This window comes from Nematolebias whitei, chromosome 1 (genome assembly GCF_014905685.2).
Source record: "Nematolebias whitei isolate Nwh7 chromosome 1, NemWhi1, whole genome shotgun sequence".
NCBI lineage: Eukaryota > Metazoa > Chordata > Actinopteri > Cyprinodontiformes > Rivulidae > Nematolebias > Nematolebias whitei.
The window spans coordinates 3,982,110-3,992,230 of NC_056498.1; the positions used below are offsets into that span (position 1 = coordinate 3,982,110).

At 41.3% G+C, this 10,121-nt stretch overlaps 1 protein-coding gene across 1 annotated transcript in view; it reads left to right on the plus strand.

The window, feature by feature from the left end:
* The window catches only part of LOC119414379 (zinc finger protein 853), a 42,662-nt gene that overhangs the window by 3,837 nt on the left and 28,704 nt on the right, over window positions 1-10,121 (plus strand). Inside the window, exon 2 of the mRNA XM_037681474.1 lies at window positions 9,328-9,621. Coding sequence (XP_037537402.1) covers window positions 9,328-9,621 — 294 coding nt within the window. The remainder of the gene's footprint in view (window positions 1-9,327; window positions 9,622-10,121) is intronic.

Below are 10,121 nucleotides of genomic sequence, written 5' to 3' on the forward strand. Positions count from 1 at the left end.
AACAGACAGAAAGATATCATGGAAAAACCAGACTTCGTGGAGTCTCCTCTCCCAGTATCTCGCTGTAAGTTAAACATGACATTTCTTTTCAGTAAACTTTCAGTTGACCGAAACTTGAACTTTGACACACTTACAAACTTTGCTCATTGAAGACAGAAAATCAAGAAATGCATATTAACCTGATTTCTTCTTTGAATGAGGAATAAAAATCATTATTACTGTTTTAAGTAAATAAAAATGAGTAGTTCACTTCAACATGTAAACATTGTTTGAACTAACACAATTTGATTATCAAAACATTTGTAAAATAGTAATGATCATAGAGAATTGTCTTTTTCCACTTGATTAATTCAAGAAAGAAAGTCTCAGGATGGGTCAACCTGTATCTCTGGATGCAAATCAATGAAATGACAGTTTCTGACCATATGATCCTAAGGTCAAGTTTTGACATCAGGTCAAGTTCACTACAGACCTTAAGATGTTTCCTACGGATCCACTCTTTAGTTGCCCTGGCTGTGTGTTTTGGGTCGTTATCATGCTGGAAGACCCAGCCACGACCCATCTTCAGTGCTCTTACTGAGGGAAGGAGGTTGTTGGCCAAAATCTCACGATACATGGCCCCATCCATCCTTCCCACAATATGGTGCAGTCGTCCTGCCCCCTTTGCAGAAAAGCATCCTCAAAGAATGATGTTTCCACCGCCATGCTTCACGGTTGGGATGGTGTTCTTGGGGTTGTACTCATCATTCTTCTTCCTCCAAACATGACAAGTGGAGTTTAAACCAAAAAGTTCTATTTTTGTCTCATCAGACCACATGACCTCCCATTCCTCCTCTGGATCATTCAGATGGTCATTTGCAAACTTCAGACGGGCTTTGACATGCGTTGGCTTGAGGAAGGGCACCTTGCGTGCACTGCAGGATTTTAATCCTTGACGGCGTAGAGTGTTACTGTTTTCTTTGAGACTGTGGTCCCAGCTCTATTCAGGTCATTGACCAGGTCCTGCCGTGTAGTTCTGGGCTCATTCCTCACCTTCTTCAAGATCAATGATGCTCCACGAGGTGAGATCTTGCATGGCGCCCCAGACCAAGGGAGATTTTCCGTTATTTTGTATTTCTTCCATTTTCTAATAATTGCACCAACTGTTGTTGCCTTCTCACCAAGCTGCTTGCCTATTGTCCTGTAGCCCATCCCAGCCTTGTGCAGGTCTACAATTTTATCCCTGATGTCCTTACACAGCTCTCTGGTCTTGGGCATTGTGGAGATGCTGGAGTCTGATTGATTGAGTGTGTGGACAGGTGTCTTTTATACAGGTCACGAGTCCAAACAGGTGCAGTTAATACAAGTAATGGGTGGAGAACAGGAGGGCTTCTTAAAGAAGAACTAACATGTCTGTGAGAGCCAAAATTCTTACTGGTTGATAGATGATCAAATACTTATTTCACACAATAAAATGGAAATTAATTATTTAAAAATCATACATTGTATTTTTCTGGATTTTTGTTTTAGATTCCCTCACTCACAGTTGAAGAGTACCTATGATAAAAATTACAGTCTTCTACAAGCTTTGCAAGTGGAAAAACCTGAAAAATCAACAGTGTATCAAATACTTGTTCTCCCCACTGTAACTACTCAGACTTTTCAGCCTATTCACCTTTTCCTCTCATTGGTTTGGAGATGCATGGAGAAAAGACTCAATAATCAGTCAGAGAGATTCAAGTTAAAAAGTATTACCAACATTTTATTAAAGCTTTCAGCTGAAAGGAGATGCTCTTACCCCAAACCAACAGAGACACAACAAAAACCCAAGACACGTCTGACTGGAGCTTCAGCATCTCTTGTATTTAAACACAAAAGCTCCACCCAGAGACATGTCACACATTCTTAAGTTCTTTGTCTAAACTAGTTCAAACTGATGTCTTCATTTCCTGGAAGTCCTTTTATGGAGTTGTTTTATTATTTTCTTCTGCCGTTCCACTTTACTGGTGATCTTGTCATCAGGTGGGACACACACCAGCAATTCCCTGTTAGTTCATGTCCCGTACACAACAAACTCAAATACATTATTTGACTTAGTTCAATCTGTACTTGTTGATACCAAAAGAAAAGCGGAATCAAAAGCCAAGCAGATACAGATAAAGGATAAGATAAAGTTGTGATACATGGAGCAATACAGCACACCAGATTAGAGCATCTTTACATTTTCCCCCTTTTGGTCTCTGAAAGAGTCCATTACTCCTAACTATCCATCCCTGAATAGGTGTAGCTCTGCATGTCCTGGAAAACCCCGAGGCAGCTGTTCATTTTAAGGAGGAAAGCAGGACATCACCTCACGCCTCTGTGACGCTGGTCATTTCTGACCCAGACCCCACTTGTACAGGAACAGAAACTTTCCCTCATCTTTCTTGGTAAACACACAATGCAGCATTTTAGCAAAACAGGCAACTTTAAAGCTGGCGGGAGCAGTCAGCCTCTTCCAGTAGTGGTGCGATGGCCACTAAGGATAGTTCCATGGCTCGTCACTGGCTGTACATTTGGTAAGCAGGAGGGCGCTCACTGCCACCTTTCTCGATTGTAGAGGTGATGAATCTGACCGCCAGTGAACGACAGCAGGGCACACAGCAACAGCCACAGACCACTATGATCCCTAAAAATGTAGCCACAGACCCTAACAGAGAGATTACTAATGTTTTCCATTTACCAAACATGTTTCAAATCCTTTCTTCTAAGGGGTTCTCAATGTTTGAGTGTTCGTGCATGGTCTTACTCAGTCTTCTCAGTCCCTCCAGTGCTCTGGTCACCGATGCATCCGGGGCAGTGTTGTTAGGGATGAAAGTATAACATTTTTCTCCAATCACAGCACAGGCTCCCCCCTTTTCAGCCAATACCATGTCTGGTGCCATGTGGTTTTGTATGGTCATCAGAGAGGTAGGTCCTATCATACCCTCTCCAGCTGGCCTGGTGTTCTCCACATGCTATGACACTGAACAGGCCAAACTGGAAGGTGGTTGCCTTGCCCAAGGTGTAATTCAGCTCGATGCCCCCATAGTTGGATATGCAAAAATCTGCACATACTACTGGAAGAAGTAAGATCAGGACCAGAACACTGCAGGGATTCCCCTTTTTTTTATCAACTTGAGTGCGGCGATTTCTGTTTTCTGTTTGGGCTGCCAGTTTGAACTATACCTGTTGGTCTTGAAAAGTTATTTAAATAAATTTATGTTAATATAAAAAGGTCACTTAATGACAGGAAATGTACACAGACTTATAAAACCAAAGGCGGAGGAAAAAGTCATCACATCAGGCATATAATTGGTAAGTGACCTTGTACTAGATGGCTGCTAAAGTTATCAGTTTTCAATCTTATACATCTGTAAAGAAACCCATATTAGTTATACATTAACAAACACACACTATCATTCATACAGCAGACACTCACTCACATTCCAACATCATTCATGCAACAAATATACATGACATTTATTTAATTCAATTCAGTTTATTTATATAGCGCCAAAAACAACAAAGTTGTCTCAGGGCACTTTACAAAATAATTCACATACCTAAAAGCCAATTCGTAAAGTTCTCTATCTAAGGAGGAGAGAAGGGGTTCTCTGCAGACCAAAAGTGGGCGTTTCTGGCGAATAGGCGTTTATGGGCGGCGAACACTGATTGGCTAACAGTATTTAATAGGCGTTTGTCGCGGCGAACACTGATTGGCTATGGGTAACCCTCAAAGTCACGAGGATTATTGATGAGGTAACGTTTCTTTGCGATGTTTGACAAAGAAATATGATTTATTGTACTTATAAAGCATGTTATGTTTTCACTTATGCATATTATTGAAGTACGTTTATTGTAGGTCACGATAGTTTCGACCGTTCTCTCGTTGTTGTCGTGCTTTAGAAGTTTAGCTCATGTGAAAACATGGTGGGGAATTCCCATGCAAGTAACGCACTGAGGTAAAGTGAGCCTCCACTTGGCTCCGGCAGCTCTCACTGTGCACGTTTACAACAACTGGGTGTTGCTTTTCAAAATAAAAGCTGAAAATAAAAGTTCTTAATACTTGAAAAATAAATATTTAAAAGCTGTGTATAACTGAAAATATGAAAAACAAATAAATAAAAGTTGTTATTAGCTGAAAAAATAAATAAATAAAAGCTGTTAATTATATTTATGTCTTTCTGCCGTGTCAAGAACCACTCTCACTTCAGGCTGACTCTACAAGACCGCAAGATGTTGCTCAACGATGTTAACCAACATCTGATGTTGACTTTCAAAATAAACGAAGAAGCCTGAAGTATTTCAGGCTGAGCACAGAAAGCCTTATGTAATTTCTGCTTCAGCTGTGGAGAAGAATTTAAAGATTGTGGTGCAGGTTTCTGGGGCAGCGGCAAAAGAGGAGAGCTGAGGGCCTTCTACAGTGAAGCCATTACTCCTGGGTACTGCACCCACTTTTGTGCCATGGATGCAGGGTTAGTAGTCCAGCTTTTGTAATGTGATGCCCACACATTACAATAAGTAACAACTAGCAACACCCTAACTGTACTATGGTTTGTGTTTCCAACAGATGCTACGATGACTTCTAAAAATGGATGTCCCAATAAACACTAAAAAAATTCAATGATACATCAAATGTTGTCTGAGTATGTTTTAAGGTAATAACAAATGTGAAATCTGGAAAACAAAGACAATTCCTGAATCTGTCTTGTGTGCTTTGATGTGTACATAAGTTTATTGGAGGTCCTGAAACAACTTTTCAGAGAACACAAAGATTTTTATTTGACCTTTGGCCGAGATGTCCGTTTGAAATCAGGCTGCTTACTGCAAAACCAAGAGTTTTTTTTAAGACAGACAGTCTTCATTTGTATTGTTTTGTCGACTAAGTTAAATTTAATTTCTAAAATATGGATAAATCTGATCTCATCATGCAGCATAAGCAACTGGGTATAGGTGTGAGGGCCAAAAGTCTGGTTATGTACTGACTCCTAAATGTGCTTGTTTTCTACTGAAACATGGAGTAGGGTTGACCTTTAAAATGTGAGACAGCTGAGGAAGTTAACCAGTAAACAGAAATACCTGCTCCAGTTGCAGAAATCTTACAGAAACTGACAAATCACTCATCTGTAGTGACTGCAGATTGAACAAGAAAATGTGAAGTTAAAGGAAACATTCTTTGTCCCAAGGCCAGTTTAAGTATCATTTATATTTTTCTTTCTTTATGAATCGATTGTAACTTTTTTCACATTTTTCAACAACCAAAATGGAATTTGTTTTTTAATGTTACGGCTTGGTATTTAAAAAAACCTAACATTTAGCTCTCCCCACTACCCAGTTATGTTGCTCTTATTTTGAAATGTAACCGGAAGTTCTGTGTTAAGAGAGGCGAAAAAAGAAGTTCTGGAGACGCCGCGGCAGTACACTGGAGCAATGTCGAACCGAGACGCCGCCAGTGTTGAACCTGAGACGCCGCTAATGTCGAACCGGTTAACACCATAGACATATGCCAGTGGTTAACACAATCTGCCAATAACGCCTTGTTTTTAGACATCATATGTCTGTGGTTACGGCATTTTATCGTTCAGCCTTTTTTTCTATCGTCCAATCAGATGTGGCTGGCCAGACACGCCTATTTTTTATCGTCCAATCAAATAGGGCCGGCCAGACACGCCTATTTTTCTATCGTCCAATCATATGCGGCCGGCCAGACACGCCCATTTTCATATAGTCCAATCAGATATGACCGCCCAGATACGCCTACTTTCCTATAGTCCAATCAGATATGATCGCCCAGATACGCCTTCCGAATTTTGAAGGAGGCCAGCAGACAAGTTGAATCTTATGATGTTATTTTTCCCTATACCTTCCTAACTAAGGTTTTTGTTTGTCCCTCAACTTATAAAAACACATTTCCATCACTGCCTATTCTAAAAAGCTATCAATCCCCATCTTTAACCATAACAGCTCCATATGGTCATCTGCAGGTATTCTTCTTCTAGATTCTTTCTAGGAATCATCCAAATATAGGTGTTTATTTTAAGGATTCTGCCGTATCAGAAGCACAGCCTCTGGATTGATTGACAGGTCGAATAAAAGAAAAAAAAAAGCGAGCGCTGGCAGCCTCAGCCACAGTGGTGTTCTGTGTTTATATGTTGTTAATAAAAAGATCTAAAAAAAACAGGGAGCGCTGGCTCTACAGCCCACACATCAGACCAGCACACCAGGAAATCTCCAGACCCTCCCACAGCCATGCTGGACCTGAGTTTAATTTACTCGTGACAAATTCCTTAATTTCTCACCATTTCAATCATTACATCAACGGAGGAGGAAGAGATCACTTGCCTCTTGGCAAAAAAACAAAAGAAAAGGCCAGATCAGAGATGAAGAAGGGGAATTTAATACATTGGTGTCACATACAAAACAGTCTGTCGCTGGGCAGTTTATTGTGCGACACCGCGTACGCGTATGTGGTTGTAAAAATTTGAGCTTTGCACAGACATGCCCTGGGGGGTACGCTCGTACCTCTACGTACGTACGTGCGTACCTCTGCGTATGGATGTACGCAGCAGTATACTGGGGGCTTTACACAAGCCTAAAACCGATATATTACTTCAAAAAACTTTTACACTCAATCTCTACTGTCAAAAATATTTTACAACAGGATCACTCAGTGCAGCGCCACAGAGAGGATAAAGAAAGTTCCTCTTACCTGTTTGCTGGCCTGTGGAACTGCACTGAACAACTGTGTTGATGTCCAATTCTCCAGTTACCAATCGTCCTTCTCCAGTATCCCGGGTTTTCAGCACCAAAATTGTCAAGGAAAATCAACACAACAACTCGGACTTTTCAGCCTATTCACCTGTTCCTCTCATTGGTTCGGAGATAATTGGAGAAAAGACACAATAATCAGTCAGAGAGATTCAAGGTAAAAAGTATTACCAACCTTTATTAAAGATTTCAGCTGAAAGGAGACGCTCTTACCCCACACCAACAGTGATCCAGCAAAAACCCAAGACGCGTCTGACCGGAGCTTCAGCTTCTTCTGTATTTAAACACAAAAGCTCCACCCAGAGACGTGTCACAACATTCTTACAGTTCTTTGTCTAAACTAGTTCAAACTGATGTCTTCATTTCCTGGAAGTCCTTTTATGGAGTTGTTTTATTATTTTCTTCTGCCGTTCCACTTTACTGGTGATCTTGTCATCAGGTGGGACACACACCAGCAGCTCCCTGTTAGTTCATGTCCCGTACACAACAAACTCAAATACATTATTTGACTTCGTTCAATCTGTACTTGTTGATACCAAAAGACAAGCAGATCCAAAAGTCAAGCAGATACAAATAAAGGACAAGATACAGTTGTAATACATTGAGCAATACAGCACAGCAGATAAGAGCGTCTTTACACTCCTTAGATAAACAATGTTAAATTATAATTTTTTTCATATGAATGTTTCTGTTCAGTGCCCTGAGACAACTTCTATTGTGAATTGGTGCTATATAAAAAAAATTAATAAAATTTAATTTAATTAATAGACATTTCTACGTTCTGCTAACGTAAAGCAGAAAGTGGTGAAGAATCAAACTGGTTCATGTTTTGATCCCAGCTCATCAAAAACATGAAGTTACAGTCATGTTGAAGAAAATCAAGCAGCTTTTGTTGAAACAGAACTTCAAAATAAAAGTCTGAATTCAAATCAAGCTGTCTTTCCTCCCAGGCTCTCATTGAAGTGGCAGCTTCTGTTTCTCCTCCCCCATTTTTTTTCCTTCTTCCTGCTCTGCTCTCTGTCTGTCTGAAGCACCTGGGTCTCATCTCCCGAACATAAATTAAGAAGATTATGGATTTGGTATCGTGGGCGTTCAACTCTATTGATAAGATTTTTTCATCAAAGCGACAAGGTCCTGGGGAACCGGCATGTCCAGCTGAGACTCATGCTGTGGGGTACGTCATGGATTTGTGGGGAGTGTGACAATCGGTGTGCATTACAGTACTGTCTCAAGAGGATGTTGAAGACGTTTACATATTTGGACTTATGAGAGGAGGGACTCTGCTTTTTGGCATCGGCGGGGCTCTGTTTTATCGACTTTTGAAGAAGACAGCGGGAGCAGTTTTGGCCATGGAAAAGCTTCCGTCAGTGTGAAGGTCTGGTCCTCGATGTGGGAACTTTAAATTGTCTGGTCTACGAGCTTAACCGTAAGGTGTAGGTGATTTAGAATCGCAGACCACCTGCGGCTTCTGGGACTCGTCAGCGTGGTGGGTTCGACCTTGAAGGAGACTCATAGCATGGATCAGTGAAATGAAATTCCACAATTGGGCTTTTTTGGAACCAGAACGCCCAGATGGACTCAAGGCTGAAGAAAAACAAAAATTAAGCTTATCTAATCTGGCTCCCAATGGCCTCGGAGATAGGCTGACTATCAAATTTCTCCTGGGACACGAGTACCCAAGGACAAAAGCTTCATCTATCGCTCCCCCACCCACCCCCCGAGAACTTTCTGTGCAAGCTTATCAGAACTGCTGGCTGAAAACAACATCCTCAGAAACTGTGGCTGATCTGGAAAAAAAAGCTCATGGACAAATCTCAACACCTCGATGTCAAATGCAAATGTGATCATGTTTTAATTGTGCTTACTGGTAGAGTTTTTTGATGTCTCAAATCATGTCCTGATGGACAAGATGTGAAAGATCTTTTTTTGTAATACCACTATCTACCCTCATGTTTCTCCCCTTTTCCTATCTAAGATTATTATCTGATAAGGATAAAATGGCCGCGCTCTCCTGTAGTTGCAGCTTCGTGCACTCCACCCATCTTTCGGACGACTGTACGTACATATTCGCGTTGTACCTCGGTGCAATTCCAATAAAGTTTATTCTGATTCTGAAACAAAGCAGACGAGCAACAGAAGTGTGTGGACTTTTTCTATTTCTGATCAAAACTGGTTCCCTCTGTTCCAACCCACTAACGAAGAAAAGCAGGATTTGTTTTGGGGACCTGGCAGCTATAAAAATGTGGACTTCAGTTTTTGAAACAAAAAGCAGCTGAGTCAGAAGAACATCCCTGTGTTAAATGCTCATCAATGCATTTTTTACTGTTCTGAACTGACTATTCAACTAGATTCACACTGATTTCTTTCTGTTTTTAAACAGGAACCCTTCAGTCCATCTGTGTCCAGAACCTTCTGATCAAATATCATGTTTCCATGATTTCTTACTGATTTATCCAGAGGTCCATTTTCAAACTGCTGATGGTTCTGTTCTGATGACAAGATACTCGTTCAGGTAAAATTTAGAACTTTTTATTCATGTTTTTGTTTTTTTTCCTCCAGAATGCCCACAGCTGTATGTTGATAAGGAACAGGAGGTTCTGATGGACCAGCAGATGTTGGACCAGGAGGATCCTGAACCTCCACAGGTTAAAGAGGACCAGGAGGAAGTGTGCATCAGTCAGCTGGTACTGAAACAGGAGACTGGTACCATCAAGGTGCTTCAGTGCACGTCCCAACTCGCTGCCATCCATGGAGGTTCTGAGAACAGGATGGTGGAGCATGAAGAAGAGATGGGTCCTCAGTGCAGACTGCTGGAGATCAACTGGAAACCCGTAGTAAAGTTGCACAGAATGGGTAAGTAGCACTCAGAACTATGAACATGAATGTGACCCGTGAGGATCCACTGTTGGGTTTAGTTTCAACCTCACAGAGAAAAACGAGGCGAGATGATCCAAAACGCAGATCCAGTTTGTAGAAGACACAGGAGCAGCCGAGGAAAGCAGAAGGTTGATGTAAAAACTGAAAGTTGGGATTTAACAGGAAGCAAACTGGGCAGAAAGATGAAGATTACTGGGTCAGGAAAGTCACAGTCCATGAGGGAAATGTGTCAAGTGACGGAGGGAGAAGAAGAACATCAAGAATGTAGGACTGAGGGTTATAAATCTAAATTTGGGGCAATGACAGGGAAAGGTAGTGAGCTGGCTGACATGATACTGAGAAGGAAGGTAGATGTTTTATGTGTCCAAAGCCTGGTATCCACAGGTCTGGTTCTTGTTGTAGCCTGTTGTGTCCGGTTCTGGTGGGACCTCTATTTTTCTGTCTCCACATTGCCTATAGTTCCCGTTTAGTGGGCG